The sequence below is a fragment of the Salvelinus sp. IW2-2015 genome, linkage group LG13, assembly GCF_002910315.2.
Source record: "Salvelinus sp. IW2-2015 linkage group LG13, ASM291031v2, whole genome shotgun sequence".
NCBI lineage: Eukaryota > Metazoa > Chordata > Actinopteri > Salmoniformes > Salmonidae > Salvelinus > Salvelinus sp. IW2-2015.
In genome coordinates this window covers 17,663,465-17,689,447 of record NC_036853.1, presented here as the reverse complement: position 1 = coordinate 17,689,447, position 25,983 = coordinate 17,663,465, and the positions used below count along the sequence as shown (strand labels likewise).

The following is a 25,983-nucleotide window of genomic DNA, read 5'->3' as shown; positions in this document are numbered from 1 at the left end:
ATAGACACCAATTTTTTCACCTCTTCCACACTCACTTTACAGAATTCAAAATGACAGTGCTTGTCTTTCATAATTTGGTCAGTTACGAATGGATGAGTAGGTTCAGAGATTGTTTTTGTTGTGTCACGAGTAAYTTTGCTAATCTTGCCAATTTAAAAAATCATTAAAGTAGTTGGCAATTTCAGGGGGTTTTGTGATGAAACTCCCCTAAGTGGGAAGTCAATACTGTTTTTCACCTGTTAAAGCCATAAATGCTGTAAATCCTCATGCCATGGACCCATTTTTCTTCATTTGAGACATTGATCCATGTTGTGCTATCACCGCTCCCTCAGAGGTGTCTCATTGTGCAGGCAGATAGACCAATTGCATTTTAAGTTACCTAAAATATCAGGTCGTCATTTAAGATCAGAATTAATCCAACCAAAGGAGTTGATAGAGTGAGGTCCTAATTACATTTTCATCTATGGTAATCCATCAAGGCCTTGTTGTAGGCCGACAATACCCCATGGTACAGGAGGAACCTGACAGCTGTTTCAGGAAGAAACCCTTAATTTATTTAATTGTTACACATGCATGGATGTTTGTACGGTATTCACTTTGCAAACAGCAGACAACCTAATTGATAGTTGAAGGGTATGTGCAAATAGCATCATTAGCGATGATCAATACCAAGAGCCAATGTCAGGTCATTGGTGACAATGAAGAGCTATGGGATGACTCAGAGGTATGGTATAGTGTCTTGTCTCCAAGATGATACAAGCTCAAATGGCAGAGGGAAACTTTCATCCACAAAACTAGTTTCACCCATAAAAAAAAATGTATAAATTGAGACAATTCAGTCAAACAGTCGCATTACACAGACTTGACAGTTAATTAGGGTTGACATTTCTTTGATAGTCAAATACGATTAGATTCATGTAATGGCTCACATGTGTGGACCACAGACAGACTATGACCCTGGAATAGTTCAAATCAAATCACTTTCACTTATGGTGGTGCTCAACTACCGATAACCCTCACCCACACCCCAAAAAATGAAAACATTTCCACAAGACTTAAGCCCCTACAACATTCTAATCTCACCAAGGCTCATCCTCACAGTTCACCCTCTACTGGCCTGACATATCTGCTTTGTTGTGGAGGAAAGTCAAATATGAAGAGTGTGTCCTCCACCTGGTGCCTTTCCACTGTGGTATTCCCTGGTCTCCCTATGCCTCAGGGCTCCTGCATTGCCTCACTATCCAGTAGACTGCTTTTAGTCTGGCTCTTTGAACGGACTCGTGTGCTATACTGAGCTGCGGTGACATGAATACCAAAAATGTTGACACCTTTCAAGTGAGTTACCTGAACGTTAATAGGCCAGTAGCTGTAGCAGAAAGTGCCAAATAAGGACAATTATCACACATTGCTTTACACATGATCACAGACTGATTGTTTTGTGCTAATGTACATTTATTGCTCAAATGGAGACAATAAAAATTGCTGCCATGTCTTGCTTTAGTGTGCTATTCAGGACAACACTTCAACAGAGGGGTCAAAGGATGCTTAGGGCAAGCAAATGGCATCCAGTTAACATTTTCCAAATTCATTTCAGGCAGCAATTTATTGCTTCATGGTAATTTGCAAAGTGAATTCCATGCATTTCTCTGCAGATGCCTACATGGTTCAGATTTTCACTTTTCCCCCCTAAGTAAGGAGGATAATACACCAAGGACATAATACATTAGAAGTAACTGACTGAATAAGTAAATGGATGAAGTTTCTCTTGCATTGTTTATAGAGCAGGACTTTGCTCTGGATGTGAGATGCATGTTAGTTTTTCTATTCCTAAAAACACACAACATTCAATATTGGGCATTTTTATTAAAATTGAGTAAAACAATTKAATTACAAACCATAAAGTGACTTTGCATAATAATAGTCACTATTCAATCAAGATGAATGGGAGATAATTATTAATTTTTTCCATTCATCATGTAAGAGAAGTCGTGAACAACATCCTATAACTGAATAATCCACCAGAAATAAGCTTAACGTTGGATCATGTGTAAGTGTATGGAATACACATAGTGGAAGACAATTATGACAAGAGGTAAATCAGAACAATTATAGATAATGACAGACAAAAGGGAGGCAAATGTACACATAAATAGCAAGAGAAAGAGGATTTGTATATAGACTATTTATAAAATGATTCTGGAAAATGTAGTGTAATGCAACATCATCCCCTTAGTCCCTCCTGAAAAACTTGACAACATAAAACAATCACTTACAAAACAGCAAACAGTAGCTTTTGTTCCCCTAATCCTGATCATTTATATCATCAAAAAGTAAAAACATTTCAAGAGCTTTATAAAAGCTGGAAACTATAGTAAGTGAAGCCAACAGGCTTGTTCCCAAAAAACAAAGTAACACATATATTGGCTAATCATTCAGTGAATTATATCCCTCCACGACAAAAATACAGAAAATGTCAGTAAATATCATACCTATACATGTTAATCAAATGTTCCCAAATGTTTAAGACATGAGGTCAACTTTTAACATTGTAAGTAAACACTAAATACAAGAGTATCCATCTTTCATTTTCCAAGTCACACATTATCTGTATGAACTTGCGTTCATTAAACAATTACAGGATGTGCCAATCTGCAGTAACATTGCCGAGAGGTGAGCTAATTGAATTACAGTGAGTGGTGGACAGTGCAGAACAGCTTGCTGGGTTTCTCTCCTCTAAGAGTCAATCAGAACAGGTGGGATGTGGAGCGACTGAACGTGTGGTACTTCCTCTCAAACATGGACGGCAGGTTGACCATGGAGGGAGAGTGCATCGCCTGGAGGGAACAGAACAGGGACATTAATTAAATTAGAAAATTGATTGGGTTCCAAAACAGAAACGACCCCTCGAGTGTTAGTTTAAGGACAATGAGTTACACTGAAGGGTTAGAGATGAGCAAATGCTCAAGTGAGCACTTAAGTCATTCAACATGAGGGCTTTCTGATCACATGTACACGCTGGGACTCCTGGTGTACCTTTAAAAGCCACGGCACGAAGATGGATTGTCATGTGGTCCGCAAAAGCAATATCGTGGGAAGTGCTTTGTGAAGGATACAAGGTCGTTTTATATGGAAGTCTCATTTAATTACTTTTACATTCAGCTTTCCCCAGTGCCAGTCTGCCTTCCTAGCCAAATGTTGGCATTGAACTAATCGAGCGAGTGATGCCAATACAATATTACTATACTTCCCCCAACTTCCAAAACCATTCAACATTTTGCCATGTTGTAAAGACGTGGTTTCCTCTCTCTGTCCCTGTGCTGCTCATTACTGTGGATGAATCGGATCTATTGAAAAGGAACCTTTATATGTTACCGGGGCAACTTGGGGGAGGCCAACATGAAAGGTGCTGCTGCATAAAAGCAGGGTGATTTCCGGGGAACCACAAGGTCTGGCTGGTTAAAATGCATACATATTTCACCCTCATCAAGAGTCTACCCTAAGGAAACCGGAGTGTTAACGAACGTAGGAGCGTAAACAGGTGTGCGTCATGTATCATGTATCCTCCTTCAGTAAAGCCGTGGCCGGCTAAAGCCAGAGTGAGAGTAAAGGCCAGCCTGAATAGCAACCCAATTTATGCACCAGCACCTTCTCACCATTTGCTTGTTGCTATAACCACCATAACACYTTCTCACTTCGACAGGGCCCAGTCAGGTTAATGAGATTTGAGGTGACATTACGGTTTAAATTTGAGGGCGCAGGATCAATAGCAGTGGCACAGCGAGGACATACAGAACAGGAGTAGGGACACGCATGAAGCCACTGTTTCACAAATGCCCAGTGACAGATTGTCAAAAGGCCTGGAGTGTCCATCCAAACACTAAAGCATAATGCTGCACACAATTTTGGATTTATTTAATTAGTGGAAGAAAAATGTAAATCACTGTCACCACAACACATTTATTGTTTTAGAAGCCATAGATCATAACCAAATAATCTGTTGTTGTAAGACACTCCTCCCTTTTCCAAAATGGATCGAGAGGGCTTATGTAAAAGCTAAAAGTGAGCATCTGCCCGGCGCTGCAAGCTGATGTTAGTGGAGCTGAGTGAGTGAGGTGTGCAGCAGATAAGAGGAGGGAGCCCACAGAGAGCCAGAGAGAGAGAGCCACCACAGCCCAGGAATGAGGAGTTAGTGAAAGAGCCACCACCTATCCCAGTGAGTTAAAAGGGGTATTAAACCAAGCATGGTGATGCTCACGTCAGTCAGCCGCCTATAGGAGGGTCTCTTTGCAGGGCCTCAAGCAGCCTGCCTTGTGGGGTCAGAGGGGACCAGCAGGTCCCTGCAGGCACCAGGGGGAAGCCTCCCTTTGGACGGGACCCTCCAGGTAGGGGGGCCAGCAGAGTAAGGGGGCCTGGTGGGGGTGGGTTGGGGCTTACGTGGGGTCTCCTCAGGGCAGGTTGGACTAGGGGTTGGGTCTGCGGTATGAATACAGACGGGAACACGGAGGCGGGGACAGGGTGGGTGGTCCAGGGAGTTAGAGCGCTGCACCGCAGCAGCAGAGTTCTTGGTAGAACCACTGAGGTTGAATGTTGAGGTGGAGCGGGCCATCTACAGTCACAGAGCAAAGCATGGGGGGGGGGGGAAGAGTCACAGACCATGGGAGAGACCCTGTCAACTCATAGGTCAGACTCTGCATATCACACTTCTGCATCAAGTTGCACTTAAAATCCCTTTTTAATAGCAAAGTTTGAGTGCAGTACCTTTCTTCAAATATTTAGTATTGTATGACTCATCTTTTCCATTCTAATAAAAGGAAGTATAGAAAAGGTCCGAAAAAGACTCAGAGATAAAATAAAGCCTGACTTGATGTAGTTAGAACAGGAAATAAATAGCTAAACTGAATAAAAAAGGAGAAAAGTTCAAAACAGTCATGTGTCATCATTAATTGAAAAACTGAAGCCGTTCCTTCAAAAGGAAAATGGCTTGCACTGGCAGAACAACAATTTCACCATTAGACGTCAACAATCACCTAATTACGCAACCCTTTCAGGACTATGCTTTGGAGAGCGCTGCAAATTGATTTTCAGAGAAAAACAAGGTACAATTAGAGTACCCATCTGAAAATCCTAAAATGACTCAAGATTCTTCTGCCATTGCTCTTTTATCTTGCACTATGCCCCTTTAGCCTCGACTTGATGAGACAAACCTTGTTCAAGGCCTGGACCTTTGAAGTAGACGGGTGGGTGGGTGGATGGACTTACTGACAGGGTGGCACTGCTTCCAACGTGGATCATGTTCTCTGAGCTGGGGCCAGGGCTCTTGTCGTCGGAGGTGCTGTTGGCCATGAATGCTCTCTGGATTACCCGTTTTGGTGTTTTGGTGAAGGAAAACGCTCTCGTTACCTGGAGGTTAAACAGTCAAACACTCAAAACCACCCTGAGACTCAAAATTATGTCAAGATGACAACAGTGGTAGGCCTGATTACCGACAACAACGAGACAGCCTATTAGGGAGGAGGTCAGAGACCTGGCCGTGTGGTGCCAGGACAACAAACTCTCCCTCAACGTGATCAAGACAAAGGAGATGATTGTGGACTACAGGAAAAAGAGGACTGAGCACACCCCCATTCTCATCGACGGAGCAGCAGTGGAGCAGGTTGAGAGCTTCAAGTTCCTTGGTGTCCARATCACCACCTGCCATCCAGGACCTCTGTACCAGGCGGTGTCAGAGGAAGGCCCTAAAAATTGTCAAAGACTCCAGCCACCCTAGTCCATAGACCGTTCTCTCTGCTACCACACGGCAAGCGGTACCAGAGCGCCAATTCTAGGTCCAAGAGGCTTCTAAACAGCTTCTACCCCCAAGCCATAAGACTCCTGAACATCTAGTCAAATGTCTACCCAGACTATTCACATTGCCCCCCCTCCCCACCACTGCCACTCTCTGTTGTAATCTATGCATAGTCACTTTAATAACTCTACCCACATGTATATATTACCTCAACTAACCGGTGCCCCGCACATTGACTCTGTACCGGCAGCCCCCTGTATATATTGTTATTTTTTTACTGCTTGAATTACTTGTTACTTTATCTCTTATTCTTATCTGTATTTTTTTGAAACTGCACTGTCGGTTAGGGACTCGTAAGTAAGCATTTCACTGTAAGGTCTACACCCGGTTATATTCAGCGCATGTGACTAATAAAATTTGATTTGATTTTGAAAATAGCTCTGTTTAACAGTCAGCTTGTCCAATATCCAGCATGTGCTTGTGTGGAATACAGGAGAGAGATGGGCTAATTCGGAGCCCATTTTACCTTCTTTGAAGTTTTCTTGATGACTCTAGAGGCTTTACTCAGCGTGCTGTCCATATCCTTTGTGCTCACTTGGACAGAGTCAGGCTCAGTGCACTGAATTAGATCTTCCTGTTTAAAATAGAAACAAGTATAAATACATTTCCAGCCCATTCTGCTTCGCTGTCAAAATGCATAGAGTGAGAAACTGTTGTCTGTTTTTACATGCAGCTGGAGCTCACTGGTTGGTATTCAYGGTGCGGAGAGAGCCAGTGAATCAATTAAGATAGCAAGGCCAGCCTGTAGTAGAGGTTTAAGTCGCCACCTAGTGGACAGCTCACCCCTGACAGCTGGGACTGGCTGGGCTCACCTCCGAAGCTTATTACGCCTGTTTTTAATTATGATGGGAAATACACGTCTGTCTCCGGGCAGCCAATTACTAGTTAGCTTCCTCATTCAAGCTCTAATACTACATCAGTGAAAAGACCTGTGGAGAGATAAAACAACCCATCTATGTCTTTAGTGTTAGTTCTAGTACAATTCCGCTTCTAATTACATTAATCTGTCTTCCAGTTTAACCACAGAGGACAATCTAATAGGATTGAAATGACCAAAAAGGCCACTCACGCAACATGATATGTAAGTGTACTAAAACTGGCACAAATAATTGCATTTGTGTCCTCATCAACCTCTAAAGAGTCCATACACCATGTTCTGCACGAGGACACCAGACCGGTGAGGGATGCCTTGGTCGCTTCAGCCTGTCTGGCTGTGTTAATGAGAGGAGCAGACAGACAGGCAACATGTGTTGCAACATGTGTTCTCAGGAGGAGCCCTCCAACCCAACACGATGAGCCTATAGCGGCTCAGTGGACCACTGTCTCACTCTGCATCTCTCACCGCGTCAGCCTTACAGATAGTGTTGGCTACGTGTCGACAGAGCATCTTCAGCCAGGTTGACTTCACCGTATCCTCAGTGGTCAGCTGGAAGCTGAAGAGAAGATTCTCCTGTTCCGTGGGCGGGTGCACCACCAGGGCAAAGGCATTATGGCAATCTGAGAGAGAGAAGAGAGAAAGAGAAATGAGCAAGGTTTGGACCACTCAAAAATGTCAATAGTCTAGCTGGCAAAACTAATTGTTGAAAAACATGCATCCCATTTCTCTTTAAGACGCATTGAGGGCCATCTCTGGTGTATCAACATACACTGCTTGTAATTATAGTACATATTGACGGTGAAATTAAACCTAGCAGCTCCATTACAAGGCCAAACAAGCTGAGTCACTGCTAGTGGGAGAGAGGAGAGATGTTTGCTTGATTATGTCTGGGATGCCATTTCAGTCCGTGTTGACTCCAAATATTAGGCTATCCAGTATGCTTATGAATAACATTTCCCGATACAGGGAAAACGGAATGGAGCAATATACCTGCTCAGGGAATGTGTATCGACCCAAAAGAAGCACAAACAAGGAGTGGTCATGTTGCTTAGTAATGGATGTTAAACACTGTGAGGTAGGTAGGTAAGCAGGCCATCAGACTGCTGAACAGCTAACCCTAGCCGTCTCCCTACAGATCTGCACCTTAGAGACTATTTCCACCTCATTATCGGCACCTTAGATTATTTGCACTGACTACCCACACATCCAATCCTTACACAAACACACCCACTCAGAACTCTCACACACACAGACACAGTCAACGCTGCTGTTCTATTATATACTATGTATTCCACAGCGTGACCAAGACATTACCTACTTTATATTTCTAAACACAGTGTAATACAGTCCATTTTTACTATGTTCACAACCTCTCATTTTTGACCTGACTTTTATTATTACTGTCTGATTTTCTGCATTGATGGAGCTAGCCCATAGCATTTCTTCGCACCTTTTATCCCTGCTGTAAACTGTGTATGTGACTAACAGCATTTGATAGGTAGGTAGGTAGGTAGGTAGGTAGGTAGGCAGGCAGGTAGAGAACATGCCAGGGGCTGGGGCTCACTCACCCTCTGTATCCTGCAGGTCCAGGACCCTCCTGATCTGGGACAGAGGCATGAGGGTGATGTGTTTGAGTTGGGCTGCAGATCGCGTCTGGCCCAGAGGACTCCTGAATGTGCTGATCACCTTATGTCTCTTCCGGGCAATCTGCAAATACAGACACAGTTGAAGTATGGAAGCCTCAAGCCTTCACCCCTACCTAATCTCTCTCTCCAGTGAAGTGAAGTGAAGTATGTATGTATGTATGTATGTATGTCAGGGGAGGTAGTGGTTAAGCTGTGACAAATCGATAGGGCCTTTTATAGAAGGTAAACGGTCCCAGTCATTAGCATGTGTTTAACTGGCCTGTGTGGGGGCTCAGGCAGGGGTTGGGTCTGTCCCATGAAGGTATGGTGATATCTATTGGGGGTAGGGGAGATCTGAATACAGAGGAGCTAATCAATGAATAATTGAAGAGTGCAGCCCCTGCTCTCCCCATGCTCATTACCAGGCTGCTCTGACACTCCTGAATCAGGCCGCCTCGCCCACACCCATTCTGGGTTTGATTGCTAACCCCCATTCTAATGCAACACTTCACTAATTAGGAGCCAGATAAGAAGCTGTGTCAGCAACGATAGATTGCACACCCATAAATAATCAGCCAGTGGGGCTCTTTGCTACTGAATTTGCATTTTCTTAGCATCTCAAGTCCCAAAGATTTCATAATGTGGGGGGGAATAGAGGACGGGCAAGATTTTCTCAAATGAGCAATGGCATTAACTTGGAGGGCGTTTTGGGTGTATTGTAAAGTTATAACACCTAAAGCCATATCTGGGCCATCACTAGTCAATACGGTGAAATGTTGACCAGGGTTAAAATATTCAGCATATCATTGAGCCTGGCTGGAGTGTCAGATGAGCAGGTTTTCAATGTTGGTATTACTTCATTGATGTGGGCGTTACCTCAAGACAGTCATTGAAGAGAAAGAGTGTGACGTGCTCGCCTCGGTCACAGGGTTTGTCTCCCAGGGCGATGGTCTCCACCCTGTGGACCAGGCTGCGGTGGGACGAGAGCAGGTTGGCCTGAGGAGGAGAGAGAGAGAGCGAGCAGACGGGATGAATATCACACAACCAAAAAGACATCCAGCAACCATTCGTGAATAAACAAACAAACACGGTCACCAGAGAGAGCTTCATGATTCAATCACAGGCCTCATTTAAAGCGCCATATTTGGTATTAATGGGTCTAACTCTACAGATTGGTCATTTCACTGCACGGCTGATGGAGAAATTTCCATTTCCAGTCCCATTATTCCTTTAAAACCCTATCATCAAACTATGTTTATTCATTTGGATGCTCTGCTTATCCAAATCAAGATAAATAGAGCTATACTCACAGCCCAGAGCCAAAGGTATACTAATTCACTCCCTCTAGTCCCAACTCATCTCCACTATTATCACCTGAAAAGCGGACTTCGGCACACAGAAAAGTAGTTTGGTACACACATACACACAGCTCTACACAAATTCTCCACACACACATTATCAAGTTAACTCCAGCGCAATAATCCATGAATTACAAGCTATAAATGTGCAGTGAACAGTGCGAAAAATGCATCCTGTGGAAATTAGCTGAAATAAATAGGGATATCAGGGTGAACGCATAGGGAGAGGCCTGGCCGTTATGGTGCTGGAGTACAGCCATTAACGACGTTGTGGGAGAGGCCTGGCCGTTATGGGAAAGGCCTAGCCGTTATGGTGCTGGAGTACAGCCATTAACGCATAGGGAGAGGCCTGGCCGTTATGTTGATGAGGACAGCCATAACGCCGTAATGGTGAGAGACCTAGCTGTTATGGTGCTAGAGTACAGCCATTAACGCAAAGGGAGAGGCCTAGCGGTTATGGTGCTGCAGTACAGCCATAACGCCGTTATGGGAGAGGCCTAGCCGTTATGGTGCTGCAGTACAGCCATAACGCCGTTATGGGAGAGGCCTAGCCGTTATGGGCTGCAAAGTACAGCCATAACGCCGTTATGGGGAGGCCTAGCCGTTATGGTGCTGCAGTACAGCCTTAACGCCGTTATGGAAGGCTAGCCGTTATGGTGCTGCAGTACAGCCATTAACGCCGTTATGGGAGAGCGCCTAGCCGTTATGGTGCTGGAGGACAGCCATTAACGCCGTTATGGGAGAGGCCTAGCCGTTATGGTGCTGGAGGACAGCCATTAATGGATTAGAGGCTCAACAAAGCGTGCCACATTCCAGTGAAGAAATGCACAAACAACTTACAGGGCAGCCGTCAACTTCATAGACGACATCAAAGATCTGCTTCTGTCCCTCTATTTTCCTCTTGTCCTCGTTTATGTGACTGGGGGGGCCAAATAAATTCCGTTAGCCAACTGATGCTACAATCACTTTATGTAAATGCATGGCTAATGAATGAGGCTTTAACTTAATTACAGCAAAATGCTTCATGCATGGCCGGTAGTGCACAGTTGACTCACGTCATAACTTCCTTGAGTGATTCGATTGCCTTCTCCAAAGTGATTTTGTCAGGGTTGTTACAGGCAGTGTGTTTCTTAATATCTGCAAAATAGATGGGTCAATGAACATTGACATATATAATTGATAGAACAGTGAAAAAAGCCAAGGGCAAACAACTGATATGACCGACAGATTTATAACACAACTGTGGATAAAGGCGAGGAGCATCTATCAGTATTTCCTGTGACATTTTAGTRGGAAATCAAGCGCTCTCTTCATATGCAGGTGAGGAGAATGCATTATAGTTAGTACTTCTATCATGCCACATATGTACCATGTTGCTCAAGATTTGGCTGTCAAGTGTGTTTGTGTGCGCGTGGTGTAGTCTACCGTTGAGGAGAAGGGCGACGCTAGGCAGTCTCTGCACAGGGCGAATCAGCAGCTCCACCAGCGTCTGTCGCCCACACTCGGGCTTCGCCTGATTGATCTGGAGGCAAGAAAAAAGAAAAGAAAAAAACACTGCTGTTGAAGCAGGAGGAGACCTGACAGACATGTTGCGGCTTACTTACACACACAGACAATCACTCACATTCACAACACAGACTGAGACATTTTCTTCAAGTTTACTGTACATAAAGAGACAAGCAATGAATGACCTTTAGCATGAGGCATATGGTAACTTCTAAACCTACACTCACGTGGATGTATACACAAATGTACATCGTCTCAGAGGTCACATACCTTGAGGAAAGCATGGAACCTTGGTTTCTGCTTCTCACACCTCACTATGGTCTCCTTGCTCATCTCAAAGAAGTTGACGAATGGCGGGTAAGCCTTCACCAGGTCTTTAGACTGACAGACAGAAAGGAACTGAGTGAGAATGTCCAAAATGGCTCAATACAACATTCAGAACAAAGGCCTATTATACTCACGTATTTGAGAATGATGTCCCCGACACTCTTGTTCTCAGACCAGTCCATGACCAGCTCCTCCAGATCGGCCTGTCAAATCAACCCAATAAGCAGAGAGACAGAGGGCGTTTAGGTGACTTCACTGCAGATTAAACTCTTGTTCAGGTCATCTTGGGACATTTCAAGGAGAGAAGTGCCCACCTTTATTCTGGTGTGTACGTCGAAGATCTCTGGGATGCTGCCAAAGATAGTCTTGATTTCTTCCGGAGCCAAAATGGGTCCACCAACTTGGCCTTCCTTTTCCAGGGGGACTTTGAACAGCTAAAAGGAACAGACGTTTCAGGTGAGACTCAGACTTAACCCACTATTCCCTTAATCAATACATACACCCCCAATACAGACAAAACTATTCAGTCTGAAATAGTGAGTCCCATGAGAATGTTCATAAAAGTAGAAAGCCAAATCATTTTAGAGTGCAGGTAAGTATTAATTATAAAAGACCACCCTGCCTCCCCATCATCTTATCAAAGACACAGAAAACTCACAAACAGTGAAAGTAGGTCCCCTAATAAACTACAAGAAATGATTCCCATTAAAAAGTCCTCTGATCTAGTAAAGCTCTATTCAGCTTTCCCTGTAAAAAGTATAATCAAAAGGCTCAAAATGTCCTGGAATTACCTTCTAATAAAAATAAATTTTAACAAGTGCCCAACATGTGTGAATCATAATGGGATAATTGGTATTCAAGCCCACTTCTTGGCAGGCCAGTTCATGGACTGACTTCAGAGGGCAGTGGACATGGGGTCAGCAGTCAGTGTTAAAGACCATTTGATGTGAAGCCTGCCATCTGTCTCATCTGAGCTGGCATGGTGTAGTGGGCATGGGGCAGAGGACACAATACTACTGGTTACTTCTTAAGACTGGTGGTGGGTGACCAGGCGTGGGTGAAAGTGAGCACAGGTGACTTAGGGGGGAGTGAGCCAAGGAGTGGGTACATTATTTTTGGCATAGTGATGTTTGCTTAACCAGAGAGTGAGCGAGGACATTCCATTCTACTGGTATCATAGTAATGCTATAGCAAGCAGAGAGAGATGGAGAGCTGCCAAAGTGGGAGCAATGAGACAAGGAAAGGCCTGAGGCTTGGATCGATGAGCAACACAGTGAGTGGTGTGGTGTGAGTGGGAGCCTGCCTGCCTTGCTGACAGTCCTGACGCTCATAATCCTATTCATTTTCTCCCCCACTGGTCACTGGACTCAGGCACCAGTGGGACAGCCTGATTAGGACCCTAGCAGCCTCGGTGATGCTAAGTGAGCCCAACATCCACAGCAGCAGCAACAAACCTGCAAGACTGTGGTGAGAATATCCACATAGTTGCTCTCTGTCTGGTACAACTCCTTGGAGACCTGCCATCTAGCCGACTGCTTCAGGACAGCAGGTGTAGAGCTCTTCAAGGGCCGGGAATGTTCTGGAAGAGAGCCAGGGATCGTCAAGAGGTGAATATTGATTGAGACAGTGGAGAAAAACATGTTTTCTTCGACAATACACAATCCAGAACTTCCTGTATGTCTCATAGTTGAGGAAATAAGAGTATATTGTCTGACATGCAAAGTGAGAGCTACTCTGTGGAAGCGTTGGGCTTTTGTCTTAGCTAGCGAGAATCGTTTGAGTAGGCAACAAGTGTATTTCATACCATCGCACCCCTTCATATCATCTCACCCTCAAATCAACTCTCCGGGATTTAACAATCAATATACTATTCTTCCTCTTTGATCAGCAAGACAGCACTAAAAAAACTTATTATACAGTTTCTAATATCATGCAAAATCAGATTCCACCACAGTGACAGTTCAACTGAGTGACCCTTCATCTCCTGGCATTCGCTGAGACAGACTGACTCCTGTGACGAGTCCCTCCACGAACCCTCCCCGGTCTGTGGCCGGGGACTGGCTGAGGACACACTCCCTGTCCTGAGGGCCCATGGGGGCCTCTGGTGTCCCTGCTTCCTGCTGAGGGGTGGCAGTGCTAGTGCAGTGGAAGGGCCTCTCTTTGTCCCCTACTCATCTCCCTGGCACTCATCCTCCTCTGCCTGTTGGCCTCAGCACAGCACCTCCTACGCCTGCTGCTCTCTACACTGTGCTCTGAAAGACAGGGTGTTCAGTCTCTTTGGGGGGAGTTCAAACAGAATATCAGAGCGTGCTGGTTCTTCCTGCCTCCCCCTGCAACAAGCAGTGACCGCCTCCTTAGTCTATGACAGGGCTGACATGAGACACTAATGATGCTATAATCCCTGTCTGTTTTTGCCTGCATTAACTTTTAACGAGGCCAGAGGCGCTTATTAACCACCGTTGACAGGCTAACACCCAGTGTTACCAGCCCTGTGACATGACATGTGTGGCTGATGAGTGACCGTGGCTCCTCTCTCACCTGCCAAGGCCTTGCAGGTCTCGGGGGTGTTGGAGATGTCCAGCAGAGAGCCCATGGACATGGAGTGTTCGGCAGAAGGCCTCTTGCGGGGTGGAGGGAAGGGGGAGATCTCAGTCTCCTTGGTGAGCTGGGCCAGGGTTTCCCGCAGACGCCTCCTCTTCCGGTTACTGTTGGGTGTGTTGAGGGACAGCAGGGACACAGCCTTCTTCAGCACAGGACTGTCCATCTGAGAGTAGGAGAAACATGGGCATGTCAGATGAGGGTGTATGGAGAAAAATGTGTGTAAAAAGAAGGATGGCACTGTGGTGGAAAGTCATCTCTGATAAACCAGAACTAAAACCTCACGTATTTTGATCAGATGCTCGATTAAGCTCTGCAGGGTAGAGGTTCAAAATTGTGATGAGATTTGTGAAGCTATAATTTCACCTCGTTTATCATCCGTCTGCGCATGCAAAGCAATTACACTTATAAGTGTCAAATCAGTGGCACGGTATCAAATACATGGTTTCCAGGTGTTTGTTGCAAATCCATTTGCTCCGTTCCGGCCATTATTATGTGCCGTTCTCCCCTCAGCAGCCTCCACTGGTTTGCAAGCGCACAATACTACAATTATTGTGAATACTCAGATTTATATAAATTTGATTAAAACGTTAACATGCTTTCCAAGAACGCTTTCTCTTACAATCCAGACATGGACTTTGAAAAATGCAGAGCATTGCCAATCAAAATAAACATTCTATCACAGGGATCATCCTATTTTTGGGGAGCTTTTTTGATTTGGACAAAGTTCGTATGTGAATTTTTTTTGTATTTTATTTCCCAAACTCACTTCACTCCCTCCAAAGAGGGATACTCATGAGGATGTGCGCGACACAGTTTATAGAATCTTAGCAGTGTCCATTCCACTGTATAGAGGTTCGTGTAGGGGCATTAGGAGGATGAATCAGATTGACTGACAGACAGAACTTACCTTCTGATAGAAGTACATGGACTCTCCTGCTCGGGCATCCATCTGTATCGTTCCCCAGAACCACTTGAAAAAGCAAAGAAACATTTTATTGATACAAGGTGGGGAACGCCAGTGCTCACTATCTCTGCTCAAATGACTTGTCTAGTCGAAAGGAAAATTAAATATTGATCATCCAAGTGAGGCAAGAGTTTATCAATCAATACAACCAAATACATTAAATAGAAATGCGTATTTGACATACTCCTTAGAAGAAAACAACAAGGCTCATTTTCCCAGACTTGACAATGCTTTYGAAAATTCATGAATTTGAGGCACATGAATTTGAGGTATTATGCTTCAGTCAGACATACGGCTGATCTGGGAAATATTTTATGTTTATGTCTGCCTACCGCCAGTACGGTGATGTAAGCTGACACCTACTACATTGAAGTGCTCACCTCCTGCTTGACAACATACAGTCTCTTTGATGGTACGAATGGCAGCTCCTTGACAGAGTTTTCCTCCACCACCATGTGAGTGCACTTCTGATCACCAACCTCCAGGTGGCTGCCACCTTGGAGAAACACAAAGTTTTAGAAACTCCAAAAGTACTCCATAATAGAAGGGAGGATAATGTGCTTGCAGAGTAGCTTTTGTAAAGCCTAGATATAACATATGAAGGAATAAAAAAGAAATACTGAAAATGTAAGACCTCAGGCTAATACCATGTTTGATTGTCCTTTCCTCCATGTTGGTCTTGTCTTCGTTTGAGAAGCCCAGGAAGCTCAGCACACAGTCTTGAAAGGGGGGAACTTTGAATTCAGTGCGGAACTCTTCATCACCAGCATGGAAACTACTGTAAGAACAGGTGGTTGTCAGCCCTCATACATGTACATTATACATTGATGTACAGACATGAACGTGAAGACCACAATGAGGACTGGGAATGCAGTTGGCTTTGGCCATTGTCTGTAGCGTGAGGAGATACTTACACATCATCTCTATGCTCCCAGGCCTTATGGATCCATGTTGGGGTGAGGATGGGTGTSCCCATACACACAGCAAGCTAGAAGAGACACAGAGAGGTATGTCATATTAGGAGGTATATGCCACATACTGGGGTATTATGAAATACAGACTGTACGATTTTCAATTCAGTACCTTTTTGTGGGGGCTCCCTAAAGCTCGGTGAGTGGGTGCTACTGTTTATAACTAGAAGTTCATTTATTTGGCACATCTTAGAAAGTTATCTTCAGATCAGGGCTCCAACTATGCATTTGGTTTGCGAACTAAGTGGCTAACTTGCAGGATCCAGCTTCTTGGTTAAAGCAGAGACAATCCCCTCCTGGATCAAGATCCATGCTGCCTACATTTGTTTTGTGCATTATTTAGTTTTTTTTACGTCAGGAAAGAAAGAGGCCCTTGTGTGCACTACCAGCAATACGATATACCCCGGTATCACAGGATAATTGGGGTGCTTGTGGTAACAGCTGGAGAGGAATGAGTTGAATGGTATCAAATATATCAAACACATGGTTTCCATGCGTTTGATGCCATTCCATTTGCTCTGTTCCAGCCCCTCAGCAGCCTCTTATGCCCAGTATGGTACAGAAACTACTCTTTAAAAAAGAGGATTGAGGTGTTTGGCCCTCTTTTTACAAAAGCTGTAGGCTGTGTGCCAGGTACTGCAAGAGGTAAAAAGCTCCTTCAAAAGCCAAGGATGAAAAAAGGCATGTGTATTGAAACAGATCTCATTCTTGTACTCTGTTAAGTACTCACTTTCCAATGTAAAATGTCTCAATATGTCTGTTAAGAGAGCTAGGCTACTTTCCTGTTTAAAGTGCTGGAGCAAAACATCTAAACAAGTTGAGCTTTCAACTCAGAAAACGAAGGGGGTGGAGAAAAGCGAACAGAACCACTGAATCAATAAAACAAAAACTTCAGTCAGCAAATGAAATGTCATGTGGGGAAGAAAATAAATCACATGGATTAGGTCTATACATGAGCTCTTCCAGATGGAAGGAATGGTTAGGGGTGTTTTACAAACCTTGTATTTCTCGCCATGAGTGGAGTACGCAATGAGATGGGTGACTTTAGTGCTGAAGTCCTTCCGAATGGTGCCTCCCATGTGATGCACCAGATTCACCAGGTTTTTCTGCAGGGGTTGTAGGCAATGAGTGACATTTGGCACCAATACATATCTCTTAGCATTAAAAAGCAAACAAAACCAACATGTTTTGGTACTTGGTAGTGCTACAAATAATGACAATCAGCTTGAACGCATTCCACTTACAACTTCCTCTTTGTTGCGGAAACCGGTGAAACACAGCGACAAGTTGAGCATGGTGGTAGAGTATAGAGGACGAGAGGAAAATGGCAGGGGCTGTGGGAAACAACAAACAATATAGTTCTTATAAATCTCAGATATTGGAAACATTCCTCATGCATCCTTTCCTCCACTGCTTTTATTCATTTTGGGGGGGGGGGGTTCTTTACTGGTCAGTAGCAAAGCTGTATGAAAGGCCTATGCATTTGTAAGTATGTGTGTGTTATGTTGATCTCCAAGTTACCAGGCTCTGTAGATAAGGGGATAGATGCAGAGATCATTTCTCATTCTGAATACGGACATATTTTAAGTCTTTTCAGTTTTTAGAGCTGTGATGCATTCCTTCATAGATCTACATTCATCTTAGAGAGGTGACTGGTGAGGTTTGCAGTGATCTGTGGCCAAGGGTGTGTTCATCTTCCCCAGTAATCTGACTGAGTTGAGCAGGTGCTCTGCTTAGACCCAGACAACAGTGATGCATTTCTCAGGGTTCACGGGAACAATCAAAACCCATCATATAAATCTACTTAAACTTGAAAGCACAACTTTTCCGCCATYTTTTACTTCATCTCCCGTTGCAGGCAGATGTTAAATTGCACCATAACAGTCAAAACCTCATAGCTTGAACCGGCGAGGAGTGATCCACAGCCGAGCACTGCGAGTGCCATCCCAGAGTGAGAGTATATTTCAGGAGTGATTTGCTCCTGTCCTTACCTCCTCTCGTCCCGCACAGTGCAGAACAACCGGGGGGCCCACGATCCGGTTGTCATGTTTGTAAAGATAGATGTAGTCAGGAGAGGTAAAGTCTTTGAGCACGAACACCGTCTCAAACTCTGTGTTTTCTCCATCTCCAAACTCTTTGACATCGTCGGTCTTTATGCAAGGCACGTTGATATCCTGTGGATTAAAAAAGGTTGCTGTTAATGTGAGTAGGGACACACAAGCAGCCCTTTCATATCAAAAGAGTAATTTGATAATCATGATATTATATTGCAATATGAGTGATACATTTAAAGTAGGTGAGTTTAGAGCAAACGGTAAACATTGAAGTTCAGGTACTTGAAAGCCGTTCATTAATTTGCAGAGAGACAGACCGACGCTCACCATGACATTGCTCAATGCCGCATGAAACAATTTCCAGTGCTCACTCTGGTGTTATTTTGATTCGATTTAACTCAGTAAATTCAGTCGAGCAGAAATTGAATCAAGAACACAGCCTATATAAATCAGAGATCATTGAGCTGAAGAGAGAAATTATGTATGATACCTGTAAACCGTATTCATAAAATACATAATCCCCCACAGAATTATTGGCACCATACATCAGAAGACAAAGCATTAGAGGAATAAACAGTGTGAACGTGTTAGATCATTTTGTTAGAGACATCTAAGCTTGGACACCAGGTGTTAACAGTATAAATCTGTGACATTTACCGGTAATTGTGAGGATACTGCTGCAGCTACACACCAATCACCTTGAGATTGCCCATGCAAAGAGACCCCCCTTGATGGATTAAAGCATGCAACACAATCCAAGCCCGAAAAAAGACCTACCATATTGACTATAGATTTTATCAATTTCTCTCCGGTCTCAGCACCCGGTTCTCCTCCTCTAATCTTAACCACTGGGACTTCCATTATTCTGACGGCCTGTAAAATGAAGCATTGACCTCAAGCTGGCGACACCAAACTGACAAATTCTCTGAACAACGGGCCTGTGTCATTACAACCCAGAAGGCAAGGACTTCAAACAAATGTCAAACGCTATCCGGGGGGGAAAGTTCTGCTAAATTAATAAAGTTGAAAGCAGCAGGTCGACTTTTTTGTCGAATCACTCAGCAGACTGCCCCCTCTGATTAAGCTGTCAACGAATGTGCCACTACTACAGATTGGCACACGAAATAGATCATTTAAAGAAGCCTTCAGATCGAAAAGCTCCTCGGTCGCTCAAGAGTGAACCTGTTTTATTCCTACAGTTGAGCCCTGTGCCGTAGCCTCACGTTCACAGACAAAGTTAACCTGTCTCCTCCCCTTCATCTACACTGATTTAATAGGTGGCATCAATAAGGAATCATAGCTTTCAACTGGATTCACCTGGTCAGTGTAGGTCAAGGAAAGAGCAGGTGTTCCTAATGTTTTGTATACTCACTGTACTCATTATTCAAAAACAAAATGAAAACAATCACACGCAACAAACCATAATGCAATGATGTTTCCACAATGACAACACATACAACTGGGCTCAAACCATTAGGGCACGGTACCTGCAGTGCTTTGACAAGTGCTCCATTTTTGCCAGCTTCTCCTACAAGAACAACTCTGGTTTCGACCCGAGGTAGCATCTCTACAAGGGAATAGAGGACCAAGGGCACAGTAAATCTCAAAGGTAATGTGAAAGCAATCATAAAARGAAGTTCTTCCTGTTTTGAGTGACAGCCTCAGGTAAAAAGCAGTTAATATCACACTGATTGAGAGAAGGGTGAAACTCTTGCCTTCCATGTCTTCAGAGCCCAAACCCAGCAATACATCCTTAGTAGTCTCAGCCATCCTGGAGTCATACACAGAGGAGTCCACCAGCAGGCTCCGAGCCATCCCCAAAGTAACTATGCTGCTGTCAGCCATGGAAGTGTGACACGGGTGGTGGCACAATCCTGTCTAAACAATCAAAAGTTAGTAAAGTCAGAGCTTGAGGAGAGAGTGAGGTGTCAAATGCCAAACCACTTGGAATAGAAATGATGAAAATAAAATGTGTGTAGCCCATTTTATACCCAAGTGGAATTCGGGTCTTATAACATATAGGCTACCCACCTTGGGAGTTATTTGACAACCTGTGCCTCTGCCTAGTGATACTTAAACCACGATTGAATGTATATCCGTAATTGGTAGACGGTTGTAATTAGTAGGCTGTGGTAAATGTCACTTAGATGCAACCACCTTCCTTCTAAATAAATTCCAAACATGAATTTCATGTGGTATGTTCGCTTTGAGCATACACCTGTCTGTTTTAGCTAATCAGCCTTGCAATATGGGCACCATGCTATCGCAGACGAGAAGTAGAATGAAGCATGTGCGACCAAACATTGACATTCATGTTTAGCATTTCCCCTATGATTTTTGTCTTTAATTCAGTGGTGACAAAGTTAGCGTGGGGGGGGGCATGGCCAATGCCGCAGTCTGCGACCAAAATTTGAGTCTGTCCTCTTGGCCGCAGAAACATTTTGCTGTTTTAAAGCTAATATCCTGCAATTCTACACATTTTGCCATGGCTTATGCGGTGTTCTTTTGCTATCTGAGTGACCCAGACATAAAGTCAAATGGGGGAGATTTGCCTCGACTGTCTAGTTTTATTTTAGTGATTGCTAGACATCAAATATTATCTTATTAAAACAAAACTCCATTATCTTTCCTACAATTTATATCTGGTTTTAGTTGTTTAAGTAGTAGATTTTTTAAATGATATATTTTGGAGTGGCGGCAACGAATATAGGGGAAACACTGGGAGTGGTAGTGTCTAACAATTGGATTCGATTATTTATTGGGCAAAGCTCAGTGATGCATTCAAGGACCTCCTAATTAGAACTTTCTACTGATTATGGGCATACCGTCCAACGTTGGACACGCCCTGATAAAAAGGTACACAGTCATTTTCCGCGTCCTTAAAAAGGTAATACTAAAAATGCTCAACTTTATATCCATCATTTCCAGCACCACCCCAACATTAACATGTGAAAATGGCACATTTCTAGGATTTGTAGTAAAAAAAGTGTGCATTGTGATTTTAACCAATTATGAGTAGGCATTATGATGTCATTGGAAACACATTTTTTACTACAAAACAGAAACACCCCATTTTCACATTCAGTTGAAGTCGGAAGTTTACATAAACTTAGGTTTGAGTCATTAAAACTCGTTTTTCAACCACTCCACAAATTTCTTGTTAACAAACTATAGTTTTGGCAAGTCGTTTAGGACATCTACTTTGTGCATGACAAGTCATTTTTCCAACAATTGTTTACAGACAGATTATTTCACTTATAATTCACTGTATCAAAATTCCAGTGGGGCAGAAGTTTACATACACTAAGTTGACTGTGCCTTAATACACCTTGGAAAATTCCAGAAAATTATGTCATGCGTTAGAAGCTTCTGATATGCTAATTGACATCATTTGAGTCAATTGGAGGTGTACCTCTGGATGTATTTCAAGGCCTACCTTCAAACTTAGTGCCTATTTGCTTGACATCATGGGAAAATAAAAAGAAATCAGCCAAGACCTCAGAAAAAAATGGTATACCTCCACAAGTCTTGTTCATCCTTGGGAGCAATTTCCAAATGCCTGAAGGTAACACATTCATCTGTACAAACAATAGTACACAAGTATAAACACCATGGGACCACGCAGCCGTCATACCGCTCAGGAAGGAGACGCGTTCTGTCTCCTAGAGATGAACGTGCTGTGGTGCGAAAAGTGCAAATCAATTACAGAACAGCAGCAAAGGACCTTGTGAAGATGCTGGAGGAGACAGTTACAAAAGTATCTATATCCACAGTAAAACGAGTCCTATATCGACATAACCTGCAAGGCCGCTCAGCAAAGAAGAAGCCACTGCTCCAAAACTGCCATAAAAAAGCCATACTACTGTTTGCAACTGCACATGGGGATAAAGATCGTACTATTTGGAGAAATATCCTCTGGTCTGATGAAACAAAAATAGAACTGTTTGGCCATAATGACCATCGTTATGTTTGGAGGAAAAAGGGAGGCTTTGCAAGCCGAAGAACACCATCCCAAACATGAAGCACGGGGGTGGCAGCATCATGTTGTGGGGGTGCTTTGTTGCAGGAGGGACTAGTGCACTTCATAAAATAGATGGCATCATGATGTAGGAAAATTTGGTGGATATATTGAAGCAACATCAAGACATCAGTCAGGAAGTAAAAGCTTGGTCGCAAATGGACAATGACCCCAAGCATACTTCCAAAGTTGTGGCAAAATGACTTAAGGACAACAAAGTCAAGGTATTGGAGTGGCCATCACAAAGCCCTGACKTCAATCCTATAGAAAATTTGTGGACAGAATTGAAAAAGCGTGTGCGAGCAAGGAGGCCTGCAAACCTGACTCAGTTACACCAGCTCTGTCAAGAGGAATTCACCCAACTTATTGTTTGAAGGTTGTGGAAGGCTACCCGAAACATTTGACCCAGGTTAAACAATTTAAAGACAATGCTACCAAATACTAATTGAGTGTATGTAAACTTCTGACCCACTGGGAATGTGATGAAAGAAATAAAAGCTGAAATAAATAATTCTCTCTACTATTATTCTGACATTTCAAATTCTTTAAAAAAAGTGGTGATCCTAGCTGACCTAAGACAGGTAGTTTTTACTAGGATTAAATGTCAGGAATTGTAAAAAACTGAGTTTAAATGTATTTGGCTAAGGTGTATGTAAACTTCRGACTTCAACTGTATGTTGAGGTGGTGCTCGAGATGAATATGAAGTCAAAACATTTAGACATTCCCCTCCTGTGAGACCCACGGTTGCACAAATACAAGGTCTCTTAAATTGCATCCTGTACTATAAAATTAAAAATGTTACATTTTAGTCATTTACCAGACTCTCTTATTCAGAGCGACTTACAGGCGCAACTAGGGTTAAGTGCCTTGCTCACGTGCACAGACAGATGTTCTTATCTAGTCAGCTCGGGGATTCAAACTAGCAACCTTTTGATTACTGGCCCAACCTCTTAACCGCTAGGCTACATTGTTGTATTAGTAGCCTCTGAAACGTTACAAACTTGTCTGATACCACACTGGTACCCTAGGCAAGGATTTATTCAGGGTTTTTTTCTAGATAAGATGGGCATGGTCGGCAAGGCCCCCCATCTTGGCGGCGAAGAAAAATGTTGCATCTTTAAGCCAATTTCCTGCAATTCAACATTTTCTCAATGGAGTTTAGAGAAATGTTTGCAGTTTAAAGTTAATTTCCTGCAATTCTACACATTTTGCCTTGGAGCTGAAAGAAAATGTTGCGGTTTTAAAGCTAATTTCATGCGATTCTACAGTACATATTCTGCCTTGGAACCGTGAGAATTTTGCTGTTTTAAAGCTAATTTCCTTCAATTCAATGTATTTTGCCATGACCAATTATTATGCTTAAAGTAGCAATTACAAAATCAATACTGCTAAATTCATTGTTTTTGGAATTTTCAATTCTCCCAGACTGTCTATTTTCATTTTGATGTTTGTTAGTTCTCAAAGACTATAGTATTGAGGTAGTTTTGGAAATGTTGCAAAAAGGAAACATTGGGCTTAAAGGGGTGCCAAACTGAGACATGGTAGACAAGTCAGGGATTTGGGAAGGGTAACATTCTGCAGATATGGACAACCAAATACTTCAAAGAATAACTTTGATGATGACCCCCCTACACATCAAAAGAATACAAAAATAAAAAATGGCTTATGGTCTCAGAATACTGCCATTAATCTTATGGTAAAGTAAAATAAGAGGTTCTCTCTCCAAGTTCAGCCAGAAAGAAAGAAAAACACAAATATTACTAAAAAGGAAGTTAGATGTTCTCCATACATAGAAATGTTTTTGATAACCAATCCATATTTTAGTATTTGGCTAAGTTGATAAATATAGCTATTTCTGTCAAAATATGACTTAATTTCAGATGAATATACCATTACACAATATGTTATATCACAAATCTTTATAGAATTTCAGTTCTAACGACAAAATTGTAATTCCATTGAAAACCAATGTTGCATTTAAGAAACATTTCCAGAAAACTATTTTACAAACATGACGTAACAACGTTAACGTAACAGACGTCCCGACCCCAGTTAGCAACATCTGATTAACTATGTAACGTTAACTAGCAAAACAACACAAGTTCAAGTGTATTTWTGACTGCATTAACGTACAGTGAAAACCCTCGTCAAAGACTAGCTAACTGGTTGTTTAACAAAAACGAACCAGGCTGGCTAAACGTTAGCTACTGTACATTACCCTACACAACAACGTGTTGTTACTAACGTCAACTAGTTAAATGAAACCCTAACTAACGTTAGCTAGCTAAATTCGTTAGTGTGCAAGCTAACTAACTACAGTACTGGACCCAGCTAACTAACTACAGTACTTAATAAACATGGTTGCTGGAAAATAAACAAATGTTAAGACTTACATAAACCGTCGGAATTAACAACAAATAATCGCAGGTGACAGTGGTAAACTGGCTAGTCGACCAGTTCAGCTAGCTAGCTAGCGGCTGGCTAACTGAATTGACACTGTTAGCTATCTGTAGGTTATTGCCGTCTCGAAAAAGTAAATATATATATTTGCGCGTGGATAAATCTGTCAACTCGCTCAATCTGAATTCAAAAAGCAAGGCAAACAAGGCGTCTGTAATCTGATTGGACAAGAATGGGAAAGCCTGCTGAATAAGCACTGCGCGGCTTCTGATTGGCTCGTGGATTCAAACTACAATGCCCACTGGCACTGCGCAGGGCATAGGCGCTCCGTGGGCACAGGGTTGGCTACGAAGTTATACACAACTTTTCATCAGATATTCTTCAAATGTATGGTCCGCTTCTATTATAGAATGCCCTCATTAAACATGGGCAAGTTAATTTAAATAAATCAACTTTCTACGTCATTAAACCTGGGCAAGTTCATTTAGATAAATGAACTTTCTACGAAGTTTAACGGGAAATCAACTTTTCAGACTTACACACAGGCAAGGCTTCAAGACAGAATACCTGTAGTACAGGCCTACATCTGCCTTTCCCTGTTGCCATCAATGAGGGTGGGTTGCGCCAACATGGTTTAAATTAATKTAGGTTTAAAGTGAAAACTAAACTTAGATTAGAGGAAGGATTTTAAAATTTGGTGCAACAAGATTAATAGATAAACCTTGATTTAARTTAGGGATAGGCGTCACGTCAACGGAAACCTTGATTTAACCCAATTTAAGAGTTAATCCATGTGGGGCCCTGACAGTTTGTTCACAAAGTTTCTAACTCCAGAGCTGCAACATCGCGAGTCTTCCGGGAATGCTTGCGAAGAGACTAAACAGACCAGGCCGATGATTTTTTTTATAACTAAATCAATATAGGCCACTGCCTGTAGTTTCCAATGGGAACAAATGAGTCATGGTGGGCAGAACTAGAAAGGAGATGGGCAGGACCAAGCACGAGCTAGCGAGATCTTATTGGTCCGTTATAGCATATATCTGCATATTTCCGTTATGGAACGCCTCTGTGAAGTGCACTCGTAAATAACGCGATGTTTGTTACTTTGGCAAAGGGTAAAGTTTTCTTAGCCCACTCTGTTCATAACATATTCTAGTTTTGGGAACAGAAAACTGTATTGAGATCAAATGTTTAATCGATGAGAAATGTAGCAGAATGTCGGCCAAAATCCATCTTCTCCCACTGCCGGCCAATGCGCTTCCTCCCACTACCATATTTGGTAGTGAGTGGAACGCCAAGTGAATGCTTCACATTATACATCCGGTGAAATATCTGTCTCATTGTTATATCTGTGGTTTGGGAAGTCAATGAGAGAAGTGAAAGATTCTTCCTTAGTTAATTTGATCGAACTCTYAAGAAACAACCTAGATTCGACT

General features: G+C 42.9%; 1 protein-coding gene across 5 annotated transcripts; it reads right to left on the bottom strand.

Moving 5' to 3' along the window:
• Window positions 1-1,843: 1,843 nt before the first annotated feature.
• LOC111972227 (protein ECT2-like) lies at window positions 1,844-24,757 on the bottom strand. Of its 5 annotated transcripts, none has more exons than XM_023999162.2 (26): window positions 24,541-24,757; window positions 19,844-20,006; window positions 19,616-19,695; window positions 18,906-19,001; window positions 18,066-18,248; window positions 17,319-17,408; window positions 17,073-17,180; window positions 16,018-16,091; window positions 15,751-15,881; window positions 15,484-15,599; window positions 15,047-15,109; window positions 14,077-14,302; window positions 12,993-13,117; window positions 11,853-11,972; window positions 11,673-11,741; window positions 11,482-11,592; window positions 11,131-11,227; window positions 10,761-10,842; window positions 10,546-10,624; window positions 9,224-9,343; window positions 8,291-8,429; window positions 7,188-7,342; window positions 6,312-6,419; window positions 5,260-5,400; window positions 4,256-4,606; window positions 2,744-2,834 (listed from the first exon to the last, which is right to left on the bottom strand). In XM_023999162.2, the coding sequence occupies exons 2-25, from the start codon at window positions 19,971-19,973 to the stop codon at window positions 4,295-4,297; spliced, it is 2,955 nt and encodes a 984-aa protein (XP_023854930.1). In that variant the 5' UTR covers window positions 19,974-20,006; window positions 24,541-24,757; the 3' UTR covers window positions 2,744-2,834; window positions 4,256-4,294. The 5 variants fall into 5 exon arrangements, with proteins under 5 accessions (XP_023854933.1, XP_023854934.1, XP_023854930.1 ...); XM_023999163.2 differs by having other exon boundaries at window positions 19,844-20,002; XM_023999165.2 differs by lacking the exon at window positions 4,256-4,606 and having other exon boundaries at window positions 1,844-2,834; window positions 24,541-24,755.
• Between the last annotated feature and the right edge of the window lie 1,226 nt (window positions 24,758-25,983).